General features: G+C 47.5%; 1 protein-coding gene and 1 non-coding gene across 3 annotated transcripts; both read right to left on the bottom strand.

The window, feature by feature from the left end:
• Nucleotides 1-1,905: 1,905 nt before the first annotated feature.
• On the bottom strand, nt 1,906-11,017 carry LOC140208365 (uncharacterized). Of its 2 annotated transcripts, none has more exons than XM_072276970.1 (2): nt 10,945-11,017; nt 1,906-6,519 (listed from the first exon to the last, which is right to left on the bottom strand). In XM_072276970.1, exon 2 carries the CDS (start codon nt 6,173-6,175, stop codon nt 5,240-5,242), a length of 936 nt encoding a protein of 311 aa, XP_072133071.1. In that variant the 5' UTR covers nt 6,176-6,519; nt 10,945-11,017; the 3' UTR covers nt 1,906-5,239. The 2 variants fall into 2 exon arrangements, with proteins under 2 accessions (XP_072133071.1, XP_072133072.1); XM_072276971.1 differs by lacking the exon at nt 10,945-11,017 and adding an exon at nt 7,934-8,210.
• A 3,684-nt stretch (nt 11,018-14,701) lies between these two features.
• Nucleotides 14,702-14,892, bottom strand: LOC140208853 (U2 spliceosomal RNA). The gene has a single exon (XR_011888956.1). It is a non-coding gene; the product is annotated as a U2 spliceosomal RNA (small nuclear RNA).
• Between the last annotated feature and the right edge of the window lie 5,500 nt (nt 14,893-20,392).

Here is a 20,392-nt window from a genome sequence, read left to right on the forward strand (position 1 = left end):
TCTTATACTGCCAGTGTCTTACACAGTGAAGATTGACACAAAGCACTTATAATAACATATGGCCACTATTCCTTTGCTCTGTTACTAACTCGCCAGCATCATCTTCCAGCGTTATATCAACTCTTGCCTCTCTTTTACTCTGTATAAATCTGAACAACTTTTGATGCTTGATATTATTGGCTCACTTACCTTAATTTTTCATCTTGTATCTCCTGTGTTTTTTTTTAGTTGTCTCCTGTTGGTTATGTAAAAGCTTTCCAATCCTCTAACTTCCCATTAATTTCTTGTTATATTATATGACCCCGCTTTTGGTTTTATCAAAAACAGGAGAAAATCTGTGGATGCTGGAAATCCAAGCAACACATACACAAAATGCTGGAGGAACCTAGGAGGCCAGGCAGCATATATGGGAAATAGTAAACAGTCAACGTTTCAGGCTGAGACCCTTCATCAGGACTGGGGGGAAAAGAATGATGAGACGTCAGAGGAAGAAGAGTGGGGGTGAAAAGCGTAGAGGAAGTGGCAGGTGATAGGTGAAACTGGGAGAGGGGGACTAGTGAAGGAAAAAACTTCTTAGGATATAATTTCCTTAATGATTCTCGAAAGATCATTGCTAATGCCTCCACATCTCTTCAGCCACCTCTTTCAGATCCCTGGGGTGTACACCATCTGGTCCAGGTGATCTATTTACCTTCAGACCATCTCTGTTTCCCAAGAACCTTCTCCTGAGTAACGTAACTTTTCGCATTCTGACCACTGATATCTGGGAATTCCATATTCTTGTCAGGGTCTTTGACGGATAAGAGTGAGTTTATTCAGTTATTCAACTTATTCAGTTGATCTGCCATCACCTTGCATCCCACCCCATTACTCCCTCTCCAGCATCATTTTTCAGTGGCCTGATATCCACTTCCGCCTCTCTTTTACATGTTTATATGTACCTGAACAAACATTTGGTATCCTCTTTAATATTACTGGCTAGCTCACCTATGTATTCCATCTTTTCCTTCATAATTACTTCAGTTGCGTTCTGGTTTTTAAAAGCTTCTGAATCCTCTAGCTTCCTAGTAGTTTTTGCTCCATGTCCTCTCTTTGTTTTTTTATGTTGTCTTTCATTTCTCTTGTCAGTCACGGTTTTGTCACCTTACATTTAGAATACTACTTCCTCTTTGTAATGAGATTGATAAGTTTGTGGCCAAAAGTAGAATGAGTCAATTTTAGAGAACCTAGCACATTTATTTTTTCAACATCGTCCACTCCTGCATTTACACACTTAGTCCAGTGGTCGTGGAGCAAACGGATCTTGGACCTCCAGAAAGTGTCCACAGCAGGGGTGATTGATAAGTTTGTGGCCTAAGGTAGAAGGAGATGAGTTATACAGCTCTCCTTACAGGCACATGCAGGTCAACTCTTTGAGTGATTATGCAGAAAGTTTGAAGTTAATAACTCATCTCCTTCTACCTTAGGCTATGAACTTCTGAATCACCCCTGATGAGAACTACACACAAATTGCTGGAAGAGCACGGCATGTGAGGCAGCATCTATGGATGGGAATCAACATTTCGGGCCAAGACGCTTCATCGGGACTCTTGGTACCCACGTATCTGGAATATCAACAAGCAAAGACAATAAAAAGTAGTGCAAAGTAAGGAAAACCTTTGACAAAATTTAGTTGAAGGCTTAAACAAGAACCTGCCAAACAGAGCTCAATAGTTAACAAATACAACAAAGGTAATAAACACTTCCATCAATCCCGACATTGACTTTTTTTTATAAAAATATCTTGGTCCCATTTCAATCAATAAAATTTACAAAGATAAATAAGAACTTTAGAAAAGACTACTTACACTCAAACCCACTTAGATTAACACTACCATGGACAGAAGGAGGAAGAGAAATAACACACTTGGAAAAAAAAAGGCAATCACACAACAGTCAGATAACACTTCTGAGTATATATTCTCATCAAAACTGAACTGGATTCAGCACTCCATGTGTGTATCTGCAACCGTGGTAAGAAATACAGACCAGAAAACTTAAATGAGAGCCCAACTCAGAAAAATGAATCATCACTAGGGAAGAAAACATTAACCAGTGGAATGAGTACGACCCTCCATGGGAGACATCCCAACGATCTGAGCAGACGAGATGTTGACAAGGAAGCATCGAGCACCTGACAGAGTTGGAGACCTCTTCCCAGAAACAGAGGGGTTCCTTTCAGAAATACAGGACAAGGTGGTTAACGAAAGGAAAGGGGAAAAAAAATCAAAAATACTTGAGATACAAAGTAGTAAGTGCAGAAAACGCTAGAGAAACCAGAAACAATCCTGTTGCAATTTAACTCAATCTGATTACTTACAAAGGTACAATCAAGTGGCATATATCATTCACCAAAATCTTGCTTTAAAATACAAACTCATGAATGCCCTCTATCACATCATAAAGGCACCAGAAATTCAAGCCTGATCTAGTTTTACAGTCAAAATATTAACAATTATGTGATAATCAATACAAGCAGGAACAACTCCCTCGATAGATAAAACCATTCCCAACCAACAGATGTTCCTCAATCAGTGGAGCACATCACCACGGGTATTGTTTGTGTCATCAGTCAGAAAACCGAAAGACTTTCTCTGCCAGTCAGCTTCCAAATGTTGCTACTCTGTCATCCGTTGACCCACCCCGCTGCTGATTCCCTTCTCCTCATCATATGTTCTTGCCCCTACCATCGTCCAGAGCCCCAAACTCTGCCCTGTGCAGACGTGCCTCTGGTTTCTGACCCTGCTCCATCTGCAGAGAATTCAAGGGAAACCTCTTCAATTAGAGTGGGACAGAGTGATATAGTGACAGCAGGCCTGAATAGGGATCTTGACAGGATGAAAGCCTGGGCAGACAACTGGAATGTCACCTTTGAGCCTACTGAGTGCAAGGCAATGGTGATGTCTAGGAAGAGGAATCCATCTAACCCCGACCTGTATTTTGGGAACTGCAAAATCCTTGGTATTAATATTGACAGCAAGTTGGTATGGGATAAACTCCTTTCCACTATTTCATCCGTGGCTGGACAAAGGCTTGGAGCTCTGTGGAAAGTAGCATCCAAATTAGACAAAGAGGGCAGAGCCACGGTTTACAAAGCCCAGGTACGAAGTATCATGGGTGAATGCCTCACAGAGTGTCCTCAGCCAGCTTGATTCCATCAAAGAAAGGCTCTCAGGATTATAGGTGTAGATGAAAATGCACAATGCAGAATATACAAAATGCACACCAGCCACAGCCCTGCAGACCTTCGCACCATGCTGCCTTCATCTCATGAGAGACGGCGTACCAGACGATCAAGATTGTCTATGCCTGCTCAGGCTGTTTCTATGCCTGATGCGAGAACCCACACACCGGATAGAAGCTTCCTTCACTGTGCCATCAGAATTTGGAACAGCCTTCCAGATGCTGTGGTTGGAAACATCTGCGACGATGGGGTGCAAGCCTTCAAGAGTCGAGTGCACAAACACCTATCATCTCTGGGAGGGAAGTCACATGCTTCTTAAGCTATCATGAAGGGGACCAGGACGGCAATGCTTGGTTGTTGGCAAGTAGGGTTAATACCTGACTTTCAAGAGCACTTGTGAGTTATCTTCCGGCTGGACTTAGTCCTTAAACTGCTGGGGAACAGTGTGGAAAGAGCAGGTGCTGTTTCCTCCCGGTAGGGATTAGTTTTTAGTTCCAAATGCTCCTGCCACGTTCTGTCACCCTGCAACCTCATCCTTCAATCTCTTTAAATTATGGAGGGCAGCCTGTGTATAAATGTCTCTCTCCAGCAGACTTCATCATGACTCCAGTATTTCTACTATGTTTTAATGTTTCTTACCTGTACATATGATTTTTTTTGTATTCTATCGCTGAGCAGCAGTGAACCTTCTAATTGGCCTATCAGAGTTCTCTTTGGGAACTAGTTGACTTGATCAGCATTTCTGATCTGGCTATTGTTCACGATTGCACTTAATAAAAAAAACAAAAAAATCCCTCAGAGTGGTGACTGTTTGGAACCAATCCCACAAGGGGGGAGAGAGAGTTGAACAACAGGGGAGGATTTAAAAGGGCTGTCGTGGAACTGAATCACTGGCAGTGTCCAGCCGGCCTGAGTTGACTCTCTGCAGTACACTAATTGTGTTATAAATTCACTAAGTACCCAAGACAGAGTTTAAAACAGAACTGATTTATTTGTCTAAGATCCAGAATATTAAATTCCAGTCCCATTAAAGGTGATTGTGCAGCAGAAGAAACTCCTCCCATGCCCAGTGACCAGGGTGCAGACTGGGTGTGGTGAGCAGCAGCAATAATTGCAGAGTTCAGCACCGACAGTCACTCTCGAAACTGCATTCAGCAACGGTGATGGACAAATATCCAGCATGCAGCTTATTGAAACATTCTCCCCAGTGTGAACCCGGTAGGGTGTCACAAGTGTAACATGCTGTAAGGTTTCACTGCTCATGGAATGGCCTCTCTGCAATGTTTCACTGCTGAGGTAATGGTTTCTCTGTAGCAGCAATGATTAGGTTACGAATAGACATAATAGGGTTTTGGAGCGCGGGGTTATCCAATGGCAGAAATGTTGTTCTTTCTTGTGAGTCTGGAAGGGAGATTTTCGCTGTATTTTGCCGGTGAGAGATGAGAAGACGCAAATGGAGAGAGTGGGCCCTTTTTCTTTTTTTTGTTTTCTTTACTAACCCTATAGTCAAAATAAGAATTATAATTCTCAATTATTTAATCACATATTGTGTACTGCTTGTTATTTTGGGGTACTGATTTGTAACAGAGGACACATCGTGCAGCATCCACCCAAACGAGATTTCTTAAGTTTGGCCGGGCTGGAGGGCTACCACCCCCTATATTAAGCTGCTAGCCGAAGCGAAAGTTTCATAAAGTTAGATAAGTGAGTGAATCGCTTCCCACATTCACAGCAGGTGAACGGCCTCTCCCCAGTGTGAACTCAGTGATGCACATTTGGTTGATGTAGCTGACAGAATCTCTTTCCAAAGTCTGAGCAGGTGAATGGCCTCTCCCTAGTGTGAATTGACCGGTGTGTCAGTGGGCAAGATGACCGAGTGAATCCCTTCCCACAATCTGAGAAGGTGATCGGCCTCCACCTGATGTGAACTTGCTGGTGTCTCTGCAGATGAGATGACTGAGTGAATCCCTTCCCACACACTGAGCAGGTGAATGGCCTCTCCCCAGTGTGAACTGACTAGTGTCTCTGTAGTTGAGATGACCGAGTGAATTCCTTCCCACAGACTGAGCAGGTGAACGGCCTCTCCCCAGTGTGAACTGACTGGTGTCTCAGTAGGTGAGATGACAAAGTGAATCCCTTCCCACAGTCTGAACAGGTGAACGGCCTCTCCCCAGTGTGAACTCGCTGATGTACCTTCAGTTGGGATGAGCAAGTGAATCCCTTCCCACAGTCTGAGCAGGTGAATGGTCTCACCCTAGTGTGAACTTGCTGGTGTATCTGTAGAAGAGATGACCAAGTGAATCCCTTCCCACAGACTGAGCAAGTGAATGGTTTCTCCCCAGTGTGAACTCGCTGGTGTATCTGTAGATCAGATGAACGAGTGAATCGCTTCCCACACACTGCGCAGGTGAACGGCCGCTTCCCAGTGTGAACTGACCGGTGTTCTTGTAGGTTAGCTAACTGTGTGAATCCCTTCCCACACTCTGAACAGGCGAATGGCCTCTCCCCAGTGTGAACTCGCTGATGTACCTTCAGTTGGGATGAGCGAGTGAATCCCTTCCCGCAGTCTGAGCAGGTGAACGGCCTCTCTCCACTGTGAACTCGCTGATGTACCAGTAGGTCGGTTGACCGAGTGAATCCCTTCCTGCAGTCTGAGCAGGTGAATGGCCTCTCCCCAGTGTGAACTCGATAATGTACCTTCAGTTGGGATAAGCAAGTGAATCCCTTCCCACAGTCTAAGCAGGTGAACGGCCTCTCCCCAGTGTGAAGTCGCTGATGTACTTTCAGTTGGGATGACTGAGTGAATCCCTTCCTGCAGTCTGAGCAGGTGAATGGCCTCTCCCCAGTGTGAACTCTCTGATGTACCTTCAGTTTAGATGAGCAAGTGAATCCCTTCCCACAGTCCGAGCAGATGAATGGCTTCTCCCCTGTGTGAACTCGCTGATCTGTCATTACATTAGATGACCGTGTGAATCCTTCCCCACAAATTCAGCAGATGACCAGCCTCTGCCCAGTGTGAATTGCCTTGTCCCAGTGTGAACTTGCTGATGTACCTTCAGTTGAGATGACCGACTGAATCCATTCCCACTGTCTGAGCAGATCAATCGGTTCCCCCCTGTGTAAAATGATGGGCATGCCAGTCGGTCAGGTAATTGAGTGAATCTCTCCCCACAGTCTGAGCAGGAAGGATGATCGAGTGAATCCCTTGCTCCACTTCTTAAGTACATGGACAGAGACAGCAAAACTGGTGTGTTGTGTTCAAGATTCCCATCGACAAATTCCTTGTCATTTTTAACCTGTAAAAAGATATACAAAATCTATCAATGGGTGTCAGACAACATTTCAGATGAGATTACTTGAGTTGTCAAGGTGTGATCTGGCATCACACTGTTACAGTGAAGTTCAACCCAAGTTGGAGAGAGAAATCATCTTCTAACTGGGCACAATGCTGGTAACAGGAATGACCATCAGACTCTCTGATGCTCTTCCTCTCTCTATAACAATGGGGCATTTCTGCCATCTCCAATCTGTGACCTGGCTCAGTTTGACTCTCTCCATTGGTATTGTTCCCTGTTCCCACTGAGCTGCATGGGTTCCTGACCCCACAGTAACTGAAACACTCTCATGCAAATAGCCGGCAGTGCATTCCACGCACCCACCACTCTCTGTGTAAAAAACTTACCCCTGACATCCCCTCAGTATCTATTTCCAAGCACCTTAAAACTATGTCCTCTTGTGTTAGCCATTTCAGCCCTGGAAAAGAATCCTCTGGCTATCCACATGATCAATGCCCCTCATCATTTCATACAGCTAAAAAAGGCTCTAAACATAAACAAGAAAATTATACATTATTTTGAGGATTTGTTAGAAGTATACAAAATTATGAGGGTATACATAGAGTAAATGCAAGCAGCTTTTTCCACTGAGGTTGAGTGAGATGACAACCAGAGGTCATGGGTAAGTGGGGAAGGTGAAAATTCAACGGGGACATGTGGAAAAGTTCTTTACTGAAATGGTCACCAGAGTGTGTAATGAGATGCCAGCAGAAGTGGTGAATATGACCTCAGTTTCACCATTTAGAAGAAGTTTGGATGGGAGCCTGGATGGTGGGGTATGGAGGGCGATGGTCCCAGTGCAGGAGGTTGCATTAGACAGCTTAAATGTTTTTTCAGCATTGACCAGATGGGCCAAATACCCTGTTTCTGTACTGAACTTCTCCGTGTTTCTATGACAGAGAAGCTGGCCAAACTTGTCTGGAAGGGAAAAGGTAGGAGTGACAATGGAGCAGCAATGGCTGGAGTTTCTGGGAGCAATTCAGGAGCTGAGTGATAGATACATCCCAAAGAAGTGAAAGCATTGAAAACGCAGGAGGACACAACCATGGCTGATATGAGAAGCCAAAGCCAACATAAAAGACAAAGAGAGGGCAAACAAAAGAGCAAAAACTATTGGGAAGCTTTTAGAAACCAACAGAAGATGACTGAAAACAAAGTCAGATGAGCTGAGGGTGTGGAATTATGATATTGTAGTCATTAATGAGTCTTGGTAGCATCCAAAAGTCTGAGGCATTTAGAAGAACAAATTATCCGGGGCGTCAATATCTGTTGAAGACCAAGGTTCCCTGCACCAGTTACCTTTCAACTTTTATTTTGGCAGGCACATACAAACTCTACACATTCAAAATTCCACTTCTGAAGGCCTCCCACTTACCAAGTACTCCTTTGCCAGAAAACAGCCTGTCCAGATCCTTTCTGACACCATCAAAATTGACCTTTCTCCAATTTAGAATCTCAACCCATGGTCCAGACCTCTCTTTTTCTATCAACAACACACATCAAAGTTGCTGGTGAACACAGCAGGCCAGGCAGCATCTGTAGGAAGAGGTGCAGTCGACATTTCAGGCCGAGACCCTTCGTCAGGATTAACTGAAGGAAGAGTGAGTAAGGGATTTGAAAGTTGGAGGGGGAGGGGGAGATCCAAAATGATAGGAGAAGACAGGAGGGGGAGGGATAGAGCCAAGAGCTGGACAGGTGATAGGCAAAAGGGGATATGAGACGATCATGGGACAGGAGGTCCGGGAAGAAAGACAAGGGGGGGGGGGAAGATCCAGAGGATAGGCAAGAGGGACAGAGGGAGAAAAAGGAGAGTGAGAGAAAGAATGTGTGCATAAAAATGAGTAACAGATGGGGTACGAGGGGGAGGTGGGACCTTAGCGGAAGTTAGAGAAGTCGATGTTCATGCCTTTTTCTATATGCTCTCTTTTTCTATACTTACTTTGAATTTCATGGTATTATGATCACTAATTTCTGTCACCAGCCCTGGATCATTTCCTAACAGCGTATTGCACACTTCTACATCAGGAATTTTATGTACTGATTAAGGGCACATTTGACAAACTGTACCTCATCTACTTCTTTTACAGTATGGGAGTCCCAGTCAATATATGGAAAGTTAAAATCACTTACTGAATCAACCTTTGTTTCTTGGAATAGTCTGTGATCTCTCTACAAATTTGTTCCTCTAAATCCCTCAGACTGTTGGGTGCAACCAAATCCCAGTAATGGTTACAATATCATAATTCCCTGTCCTGAGCTCATCTGGCTTTCCTACGATGCTTCTTGCATTGTGATATACACAGCTCAGCACATTCACACCATGCTCAACCATTTGATTGCTGACTCTGTCTGAGGTCTGAACAACATCTGGCTGGTGTCAAGAAAACAAACTCTCCCTCATTGTCACACAAACAAAGATGCTGATTGTGGATGACAGGAGGAATGGAGACAGGCTAACCCCTATTGACATCAATGGATCTGGGGTTGAGAGGGTGAACAGCTTTAAGTTCCTCGGCATAAACATCACCGAGGATCTCACATGGTCTGTACATACCGGTTGTGTTGTGAAAAGAGCACAGCAGCACCTCTTTCAACTCACACAGTTGAAGAAATTGGGGATGGGGCCCCAAGTCCTAAGAACTTTCTACAGGGACACACAATTGAGAGCATCCTGACTGGCTGCATCACTGCCTGGTATGGGAACTGTACTTCCCTTAATCACAGGGACCTGCAGAGAGTGGTGCAGACAGCCCAGCGCATCTGTAGATGGGAACTTCCCACTATTCAGGACATTAACAGAGACAGAGGTGTAAAAAGGGCCCAAAGGATATTGGGGACCAAATTCACCACAAACACAAACTGTTCCTGCTGTTATCATCCAGGAAACGGTACAACAGCAAAAGGACCAACAGGCTCCGGGACATCATCTCCCAGCAGGCCATCAGACTGATTAATTCAGGCTGATACAACTAAATTTCTATGTTCTATTGACTGTCCTATGTACAAACTATTTATTATAAATTACTATAAATTAAACATTGCACATTGTTGCACGATAGCAACAATAGTACTCTGTGATGGCTATTTAACCTCATTCTCCTTCCTGACTCTCACCCAGTTTCCTGTGTCCTGCACCTTGGGTGTAACTCACCTCTCTTCATGTCATATCTATCACCTCCTCCAACTCCTGGATGATCCGGAATTCATCTGTTTCAAGTTCCAACTCCTTAAAGTGCAGGGTTACAAGCTGCAGCTGGATGCACATCTTGTAGGTGAGGGCATCAGGGACACTGGAGGTCTCCCCACCTTCCCACCAATGTCTCCTCTTATTAGTAATATCCAATGTGCACATAAATCTCATACTGTGCATTTTGTTTTACCCGGTAACAACATATGCACACCGAATTTTATTTAGAGAGGTATTAATTTTAACAGTTAGCAAATCACTGTCAATAAGAACTTTGATCCCCTCTGGGTTTGATCCAGTTCATCTGCACTCTCACACAGAATATGTAGCAGGCCTGTAAAGGTTAATGGAGGATTTTCTTACCAGAGCTTTTGCACATTATTTATATATGGTTTACTTGCTAAATTACACTTTAAAAAGTCAGATTTCCAACTATCACTCCCCACTTGTAAATTCTCCAGCTACTTTTGCATCGTCACAATACACACAGGTAACACCAGTTTCTGTATTGTACATAAATATTTCCCCTGAACCCTCCCCCAGGTGACTGACGGTGGTGAACTCAGTGATGGCAATGCCAATGAATATGAAGGGAAGGGCAGTAGTCTGTCTCATTGGAGTCTGGCACATTTGTGATGTGAAAGCTACTTGTTGCCCAGGGCAAAGGTGTTTGATATCATTATGTACCCAGAGAGAGTGGGACAAAACATGTTCTCACGGGTAGAAAGTCCAGAACAAGAGGGGGTGGAACAAGCAACAGACACAAAATGCTGGGGGAACTCAGCAGGCCAGGCAGCATCTATGGAAAAGAGTACTAATGCTGAGTTCCTCCAGCAATTTGTGTGTGTTGCTCGGATTTCCAGCATCTGCAGATTTTCTCTTGTTTGTGACTGGAGGCAGAACAAAGGTGATTTTCTCAACAGCTGATGTAAAAGATTTTGTTCCCTTTCTCCGAGTTCCCGATCCTTGCATTTAGACAGCTGGAGCTCAGCTCTGTCTGAGAGACCCATCGGTTCCCATTCCCTCATCAGCCGGAAGCTCCCCGGGGCCCGTGTACGGATGGTGGGGCTGAGAGAGAGGGAAGAGAGCAGGACTGTCCCGGGATTGCGGGTCACGGAGTCCGGAGTCACAGCAACTACCCGAAGTCGGTGTTGAAAACGCCGCCCGGTGAGACCCCCAACCCGGAGACCCCTTCTCACCTCAACCGATCATCCGGGGCCTTTTGTGCCCCGCGCGCTGGTGAGCTCGAGTTTGGTCGGTTTAACGGCCGGGCTACTAATCACGTGACCAGACCCTCCCCCACCGCTGTCAACAGAGGAGTCAGGCGCTGCGCTATTCCCATTGGTGCGAAGCGATGTCAATCTCTGCTTCCACCCAATAGCGAAGGCGGACCAGCCGAGGGGGCGTTACCCCCGCTGACACCGTCTCCTGAACTTTCCGTCACGGCGGGACGACCGTCAAAGTAAATGTCCGCTTTCTGATTTATTTCCATTTCCCTCCGAGGGAAGTTGGGGCGTTTGTGAAGCGTCTCCTGCGGCCGGAGTCTGATGTGTCGCTGAGAGGTAGGAGGAGACCGCTCGGCCCGTCGGTTTGATGCCGGTTCCCCGGGGAGGGAGAGGATGAAGACGGTGAGAGAGGGGGCGGACAGGATGTTTGTCCCGGTGGGGACAGGAGGGGCTCATCTGTGGAAATGTCTGAGCCCACGGTGGTGGCGATTCACCACATTGGGGGGCAAACACCGGCAGACTGTTGCCCTGCAAGCGGGGCCAATGGTCCGGGCAAAGTGACAATTATTTGTGTTTTGTTGAGACTGTACCGGGAATATGGTGTAAAATCCCGCTCCCCACACTAACACGGGTCACACAGACCAAAGAACAAACTGCCGGAGGAACTCAGTGGGTCGGGCAGCATCTGTGGAGGGAAATGGACCGTCAACATTTCGGGCCGAGACCCTCCCTCTGGACTGAGAGTGGACGGGAAATAGTCCGAGAAAAGAGGTGAGGGGTGGGGATGGGGCAAGAGCTGGGGAGTGAGAGGTGGATCCAGGTGAGGGGGAGGTGGGAAGGTGGAAATAGTGACGGGGGTGGGAGGTGAGTGGTTGGGGCAACACGGGGCTGCAGAAGATGGAAATTAATTCCATGGAGGATTAACAAAGAGGTTAGAGAGTATTTGTTATGGAGAGTGCAATGAAGATTCACCAGACTGATCCCTGGAGTGGTGGGGTCATCATATGAAGAAAGATCAAATGTGATAACCCTTTCATTTAGAGAATCGAGGACTGAGAGGTGAACACATTGAAATGCACAACATCATTACCCGCTGAACCAGGGATCCCAGTCTCTGAAAAAGGGGGTGGACTGTCCAGGACTGAGATGAGGGGAAATGTCTCCACTCCGAGGGTCGTGAATGTCTGTAAATCCCCACCACAGAGGGTGGTGAAGACTCAGTGATCGTCCTCACATATAACAGAGGCTGGCAGATGTGTGGAGACCGAAGGTATCGAGGAAATGAGGATCGGGCAGAAACATGTGGCTGAGATGGGAGAGCAGCCGTCATCTTGTTGGTGGTTAGAGGGGCTGAATGGCCACCTCCTGCTGTTTCTCACTTGATGTTTCCTGTCCAGTGAGGCTGGAGGAATGTGAATAGTAATTAGTGTTTATACACATGGAGGGGTTTAAATGAAACCTGCACATTTCCTGTTTGGGTCTGAATTGAGTGATTAGATCAGACCGGACGCAGCTTTGTCATTGTGCCGACTCCAGATACAAAGCCAATGAAACGCAGTTGGCATCTGGACTGGGGGGGGGGGGGGGGGGTCGGGACCGTCACGTGACGGCTCTGCCCATTTACCTGGCCGGAAACACGTCACCTGCCAATCAAGGTTTGACCCCGCCTGGCCCATCAATGCACACCTCACCATTGGCCTCGTTAATTAGCCTTGTACTTGGCCTCGGGTAATTGGCCTTTGTAATCAGTTTAACCCTGCTGGCACCGAGCCATTGGCTTCCCTGTGAATCACCTGGGCTGGACCTTCCAGACCTATAAAGCAGCCCACGTGTGCATGACCCTCTCTCTTTTGTGCGACCTCCGAGGGACCACCATGCTGTCCGTGAGTTGTGCTTTGAATAGGGTTGGGAGTGTGGATATTGTCCCTAAGCAGAAGAGCCGCGCCTGCACAAAGTCAAGGGTGGTTGTATACTTTGTCCCCACGCGATTTAATGTGATTTATTGCTGATCCGACTACTGTAAGTTGTGCGCGTGTTGCTTCTGTTGCCATTTTCCCCCGTTTGCCTTCTGTAAATAAAATCCTTCACTACCCAGACTGAGCCCAGAGCCCTTGACTTTGAGACCTGCAGAATCTGTTTCCTCACTGGCGCTGCGTGGGGAAAGTGTTCTGGAACAGGGGCAAAATGGCCAGTACAGGCACCGATCGTAGGATTCCCGGCTGGACCGACGAGAGAGGGATTTGAGGCCTGGCGGACCACGGTAAACCGGTGGACTGGTCCGAGCAGTTGGACCCACGTTGCGAGCACCTGGCCGCGGGGCTGCTCCGGCTGTGGGATGAGGGGGGCCCCAACATGAGCCTCTCTGATCAAGAGGCGAGCGCCCCGGGGAGCCTGTCTGATCAACAACGCCCCACGGGCGCCGCAGCCGAAGATCCGGGTAGGCTCTACCCTGTGGGATCGGGTGGTGACCGCTGTGAGGGTCCGATACCCCACCCTCCTGGAGTGGGATCTACACCGGCGCCCGCAATGGGGTACGGTCAGTCAGGGCACCCGGGTTGTTAGAGAGTGGGCGCTGGTCAACGGCATCTACCAGGGAGCCTGCGACCGTAATTTTTTATAAAACACCCGGGTGACCGGTACCCTCACAGGATACCTGGTCAGCACCGCGCACCCCGATATAGTCAGTGATCCTGCCCCTCATGACACCAGCTAACGGGAGGACCGTGCGGGATGGTATCACCCTCCTTGAATAGATGCAGTGGGGGCAGAGGCAAGGGCTGGAGACAAGCCCTCCCCGTTTTACGCGCAGGCAGCTGTACATGGACATGGATCCCCAACCCTGACCTCTGCACCCTGTGGAAGGAGCTTTGTGGCGGTGGGGTGGTGGGCAACTGGGCAATTGCACTCATTCTCGTTATTTATCATCGCTGTGTGTATATTATGTTGTCTGCCAAATTTTTAAGAGCACGTCTGTCTTTCTTTAGTTCTGTATAGTCAGATATAGCGTTCACCTTATAAATAGAGTAAGATGTATCCCTTTCCTTTTCACTGCGGTAACGCCTGGCGAGTGGCGAGGCTGCCGAGGGGTGGACTGTGCTGACTGTCACGTGACAGCACTGCCCACGCCTGGTCAGAAGACACGCCCCCTGCCAATCAAGGATTGACCCCTCCTCGCCCATCACTGCACACCTAACCACCGGCCTTGTAATCAGCTTAACCCTGCCGGCACCGAGCCGTTAGCGTTCCTGTGAATTACCTGGGCCGGGCACTTCAGCCTTCCTGCATGAAAAGGGCTGGACGCTCTCTTTGCCATTTCCGAGGGACCACTCTGCTTCATTCCAGGCTGAGAACCGTGGAACAGCGCTGGAGGAAATTGTTGGTAAGCTGTGCATTGAATAGGGTTGGTGATTGTCCCTGATAGCATTGAGCCGTGCCTGTACAGTGAAGGGGCTCGGGCATCGTATTGACTTTTCCCTTGGATGTGTGTGTGTGTACTTTATTCCCACGTTCGTTATTAATCGTCTGCGTGTGTTTTACTGCCGACCTGACTTTATCCACGACTGCTGTAAATTGTGTGCGTGCTGTTTCTGTTGCCATTTTCCCATGGTTGCCTTTGAGCTGCTGTGTCCCCTCATTAAAAACAAATGTAGCCTGCGAAAAGTACGAGGCAGAAACAGGAAGCATAGAGACAAGCGGATTCTATTTTTCATTTGTTGTCAGTTTCCCCGAGGGGAGGTGCACCGTTCCCGGAGGCACTGCAATACCGGGTCGATGCGCGGAGTGGACGGAGCAAGCCCCCATTCCATCTCCCTGTTCCAAAAATCAATTTAATATATGGTCCCCAGATAAGGGACGTATCAGATATTAAACTGATAAGAACAGATTTTTTTATTTCAAAATATACTTTATTCAAAAATAAATATATACAATAAACCATTCAATAACTTTTCATCCTTTACATACGTTTCCATTATACTCAGTAAAATACCCGTGTTTATAGCCACCCACGTGGCACTCCAGTAGTTCAGCTTAGCATCTCATTGTTGAGGGGTATCCTCCCCGCCCACCGACCCCTCCCACTCCCACGGGTGGAGAAACCTATACTGTGGTCCTTCCTACACTTGATCTTAGCCAAAAGGCCGAGAAGCGATACCACAAATGTCCGGACCCTTTCGGATCTTGCTAGTCTTCCCTCTATTAAGTTGGACCGACTGTCTACAGGACACCGATTTATCCTACCTCTCTTCAACTTTTGAAGTAGGTTTGGTGTAATTTCGCTCAGTCTTTGACATAAGTTGTATTTTTCTCCCTTGTCGCGAAATCTCTTTCGGAATACAGCTGATCATGTAAAATAGCGGATATTCCGCCAACCAAATGAGAGAGGCCGCCCTGGTTTGTATGCAAACTCCTCCTCTCAGCTGTTCTGCCCGTCCTCTAGCGTCTGATGTCATTGCAAGCGTGATGACGTTTACGGAAGGCGTTGCAGCGAGAGAAGCGAAGTTGCGGCCGGGTCGTTTGGCGAGCCTGGCGGGGCAGGTGATTGGGGAGGGGTCCTCCGGAAACGGGAGGAGGGTGGCTAGGAACATCGGGTGGAAGCGATGGCTGGGGATTGCGAAGAAGGAGAGGGTTGTAAATGGGGTAAGTGAGGTCGTTTGATGGGGGACGATGGGTAGTTGAGTTGGTCGGGGAGAGGGACGGGATAGAGTCGGATGAAAGGGAGGGGGTAGGGTTGCAACTCGGACAATATTTAAGTGTGAGCTGGCATGTGGCAAATAACGGCATTGCAGTCAATGGATTATTTCCACAGAAAATAATCTAACCGTCCGGCTGGACTTCATTGGTAAAGAAAGCTTGTTGACCAGAACTGGTTCCATTAAGAAATCGGCGATAATCGGGAGAATGTGGGTATACTACTTTCCTGACATCCGAAGGCCTTTCTGCCGTATCCCACCAGCCAAATACCGGAATTAATTATGAACATTCCGTATTTGCCTAAGTTTGTCCAGCTCCATCCAGCATTTAACAACATTCTCCAACCTATGGCTTGTATCACTTACTACGTCTCCAAGGAGGAAAAAAAAAGGTGGAAATCTGGGGAAAAGAGGCATAAAATGCTGAAAAGGATTTGGTGGTAATGCAGCATTCTGTAGAGAAAGAAGCAGTTAATGATTCAGATGTGATTCTTAATCATGGCAGTGATCTTTCATCAGTTCTAAGAGCCATTAACCTGACACATTTGCTCTATTTCTCTGCAAAATGCTGACTGAAGTGGCAAGTATTCCCAGCACCTATTTTATTTCAAAAGATTGCCATTCTGTCGTTATATTATTCTCCCAGTTCCTTTCGTCCATCCCTGGGGAGCAATTTTTTTTTTGCAGGACCAGCCACAGATTAGCGTTTCAATAACCCTATGCAGTGAACCCTATTCGTTCAACACTATTGTTGTGATAGAAGAATACTAAGTTGTAGATTACAGAATGTTAAATAACCAGCACTGTAACATTCTGACTTCTTTGCCTTTCTCCCGCTGTGGTTTGGGAACTTTAAAGCTTGGCTGTTTGCAAGGCTGAAGTTTCTCAAATTTATTTTAATCATTTTCTTTTAAATGGTAGTGTAGCTGTGATTGAACAGGGAGATTGCTCTTCAGTGCCAGTGCACATCTCCTGGGCAGAATGTACTAGCCACAGGTCTTTATGATGCATGTTCTACGGGTCTATGGTGGCCAGTGCTATCATGTTTGCTGTTGTGTTCTGAGGCAGCAGGCTGAGGGTAGCAGACACCGACAGAATCAACAACCCCAGCATCTGCAGATTATTTTGTGTGAACAGAATCAACAAACTCATTCGTAAGGCCAGTGATGTTGTGGGGATGGAACTGGACTCTCTGACGGTGGTGTCTGAAGAGAGGATGCTGTCCAAGTTGCATGCTATCTTGGACAATGTCTCCCATCCACTACATGATGTACTGGTTGGGCACAGGAGTACATTCAGCCAGAGACTCATTCCACCGAGATGCAGTACAGAGCGTCATTCCTGCCTGTGGCCATCAAACTTTACAACTCCTCCCCTGGAGGGTCAGACACCCTGAACCAATAGGCTGGTCCTGGACTTATTTCCTCGCATAATTTACATATTACTATTTAACTATTTATGGTTTTATTATTATTTATGGTGCAACTGTAATGAAAACCAATTTCCCCCAGGATCAATAAAGTATGACTATGATTTTGGGTTACAGAGTTACCCTGGGACCAGCCTGCTGTGAGTTGCCAAGAGTACTGCGATTGGGATGCAAAGAAACTACCTGACACCATGGAAGAAGATTGAACCTTTCTCATTGAGTAAGGAAATGATTTGTAATCTGCCCTTTGGCTAGTGCCGCATTGAGTATAGTGAAGTAATTTGGTGTTGTTTTAAAATTTTGGGCTGTTTTTGGAGCGTTCAAAGGTAGACAGGTAAAACTTTCTCCACCACATTGATGACGTCATTGATGCTGTTTCCAGCTCCTGTGTGGAGCTCGTCAGACTTAGTCTGGAGTGAGCCCTGACGAAGGGTCTCGGTCTGAAACGTCGACTGTACCTCTTCCTAGAGATGCTGCCTGGCCTGCTGCGTTCACCAGCAACTTTTATGTGTGTTGCTTAAAATTCCAGCATCTGCAGATTTCCTCATGTTGTCGTCAGATTTGTCAACTTTCCCACCAACATACACCCCCTCTCTCAAATTTGCTTGGTCCATTTTTATGATCTCACTCCCCTTTCCTGATCTGTCTCTCTCTGTCTCCAGAAACGGATTACCTTCTGGCCTCTTTAACAAACCTACTGACTCCCACAGTTACCTTGTCCACAACAGTTACTTTCTGACATTAAATGGACCTATGGAAACTCTGCTCACACTGTCACTTTCAAGGATACTATTCCCTTCTCTCAGTTTCTTTGTCTCTGCTGCATCTGATTTTATGAGGAGGTTTTTCATGCTAGGACATCCAAGAAATCTTTTTTCAATCAATAAAGGGGTTTCCTGCCCACTGCAATCAATACAGAACTCACCCGTAACTCCTCCATTTCCTGCACGTCTGCCCTCTCCCCATGTCCCCTCCACGACATAATAACGATAGGATTACCTTTTCTGCATCTGCCATTCACTGAAGCTCTGCATTCAACATATTCTCTGCAATTTCCACTATCTCCACCAGGATCTCACCACCAGGCACATCTTCCTCTCCACGTCCGTCTCCATTTATCACAGGGATCACTCCCGCTGTGACTCTCGTCTGCCAAACACCCTGCAACCACAATAAGTGTTACATCTATCCCTACACCTCTTTCATAATCACACTTCCTCCCAGTGTAGCCTCCTCTACATCAGTGAGACCCAACTCAGTTTGGAGATCACTAACTGATGCACAAACACGAGGAATTCTGCAGATGCTGGAAATTCAAGCAACACACATCAAAGTTGCTGGTGAACGCAGCAGGCCAGGCAGCATCTCCAGGAAGAGGTACAGTCGACGTTTCAGGCCGAGACCCCTCGTCAGGACTAACTGAAGGAAGGGTCTCGGCCTGAAACGTCGACTGTACCTCTCCCTAGAGATGCTGCCTGGCCGACTAATTGATACATCTTCACTCTTTCTGCTACAAGTAGGACTAGAGGAGGAGTACACAGGTTGGAAAACCTTGAAAACCTTTGATTCCCCAGTTCTCTGGTGGGAAGCCACCAAGGAGAACATCAAGAAGTTCTTCATACGCAAGGGTATCCAGAAAGCAAGCCAGGAGCAGAGGGAACTGGTCGAGGCAGGTTTGAGGTTGTCATTTAAAGTTAAATTGGACAGGAAAGGAATGGAAGGTTATGGGCTGAGTGCAGGTCGGTGGGACTAGGTGAGAGTAAGAGTTCAGCATGGACTAGAAGGGCCAAGATGGCCTCTTTCCGTGCTGTAATTGTTATATGGTTATATGGAACTGCGTAAACTCCAGACAGAGTTGCAGTAACTCCTCCTTCTGCAGTCGAAGGGGGTGGATGTCGGGGAGGAACTGCGAGAGGTGAAGAGCCCGAAAGCCCAGCACCTTGCCGCTGAATCCTCCAAGATCATCTACCGATCAAGGGTCCAAACCGTGGAGCAGGACGAGACGTGCTCAGGCTTCTTCTTCCAGAAGGTGCACAAGGGGAGCTCTGTGATCCTCAACCTTAAGGAAGAGGACGGCTCAGTCGTGTCCTCGTAGAATGACATACTGAGGATCTGCAGGTCCTTCTATGCCGGTCTGTACGATGAAAAGGCCACAGAATCCACAGCCTCCCGCAACTTCCTGTCATCTATCACGCAGGTCTTAGGCGACGGCAAGCGGGAGAGTCTGGATCAGCCACTGACTCTGGTCGAGTTGACAGGCTCCATCCATTCCTTTGGGTCGGGTAAGACTCCCGGAGGCGACGGCTTACCGGCTAAGTTGTACTCGGCTCTGTGGAACTGGATGGGCCCAGACCTGCTGGAAGTGTACAACGCTATGCTTCTGGCCGGCAGTATGTCAGAGTCCATGAGGAAGGGCACGATCACCCTCATCTGCAAGCAGAAGGGGGAAAGGGAGGACATCAGGAATTGGAGACCCATCTCTCCTGAATGTGGACTACAAGATCCTGTTGAAGGCCATTGCCAACAGGGTCGAGTCTGCTCTGGGACAGGTGATCCACCCGGACCAAACCTGTGCTGTACCGGGCAGGAAGATCTCAGACAGCCTCACGCTGCTGAGGGACACCATCGCCGATGTGCAGGACAGGGGTGAACGCCTGCCTGGTCAGCTTGGACCAGGAGAAAGTCTTCGACAGGATATCGCACACGTACATGGCGGATGTGCTCTCCAAAATTGGTTTTGGGGAGGGAATCCGGAATCAGATCAGACTGCTCGACACAGACATCTGTAGTGCAGTCCAGGTCAATGGGTGGGAAACCTCTCTCCCCTGTCTTGTTTGCTGCATTGAACCCTTTGCCGAAGCCATCAGGAGGGATGAGGGCATAAGAGGGGTGATGCTGCCAGGCAGTGGAGGGACCCAAGTGAAAACCTCCCTGTACATGGACGACGTCACCCTCTTCTGCTCTGATCCGAGGTCAGTTTGCAGGTTGATTGGCATCTGCGAACAGTTTGAGCTAGTGTCGGAGGCCAGGGTCAACCGCACGAAGAGCGAAGCTATGCTATTCGGCAACTGGCCGGACCGATCCAACGTCCCCTTCGCCATCAGGTCTGACCACGTGAAGGTGTTGGCGATCTGGTTTGGAGGGGCTGAGGCGTGCAACAAGAACTGGCAGGAGCGGACTGCCAAGGTGAAACAGAGACTGGGACTGTGGGGAGGGCGCTCCCTGTCGATAACGGGCAAGAACCTGGTCATCAGGTGTGAGGTGCTCTCAGGGCTGCTGTACTTGGCGCAGGTGTGGCCCG

Source organism: Mobula birostris, chromosome 13 (genome assembly GCF_030028105.1).
Source record: "Mobula birostris isolate sMobBir1 chromosome 13, sMobBir1.hap1, whole genome shotgun sequence".
In the NCBI taxonomy this organism is placed as follows: domain Eukaryota; kingdom Metazoa; phylum Chordata; class Chondrichthyes; order Myliobatiformes; family Myliobatidae; genus Mobula; species Mobula birostris.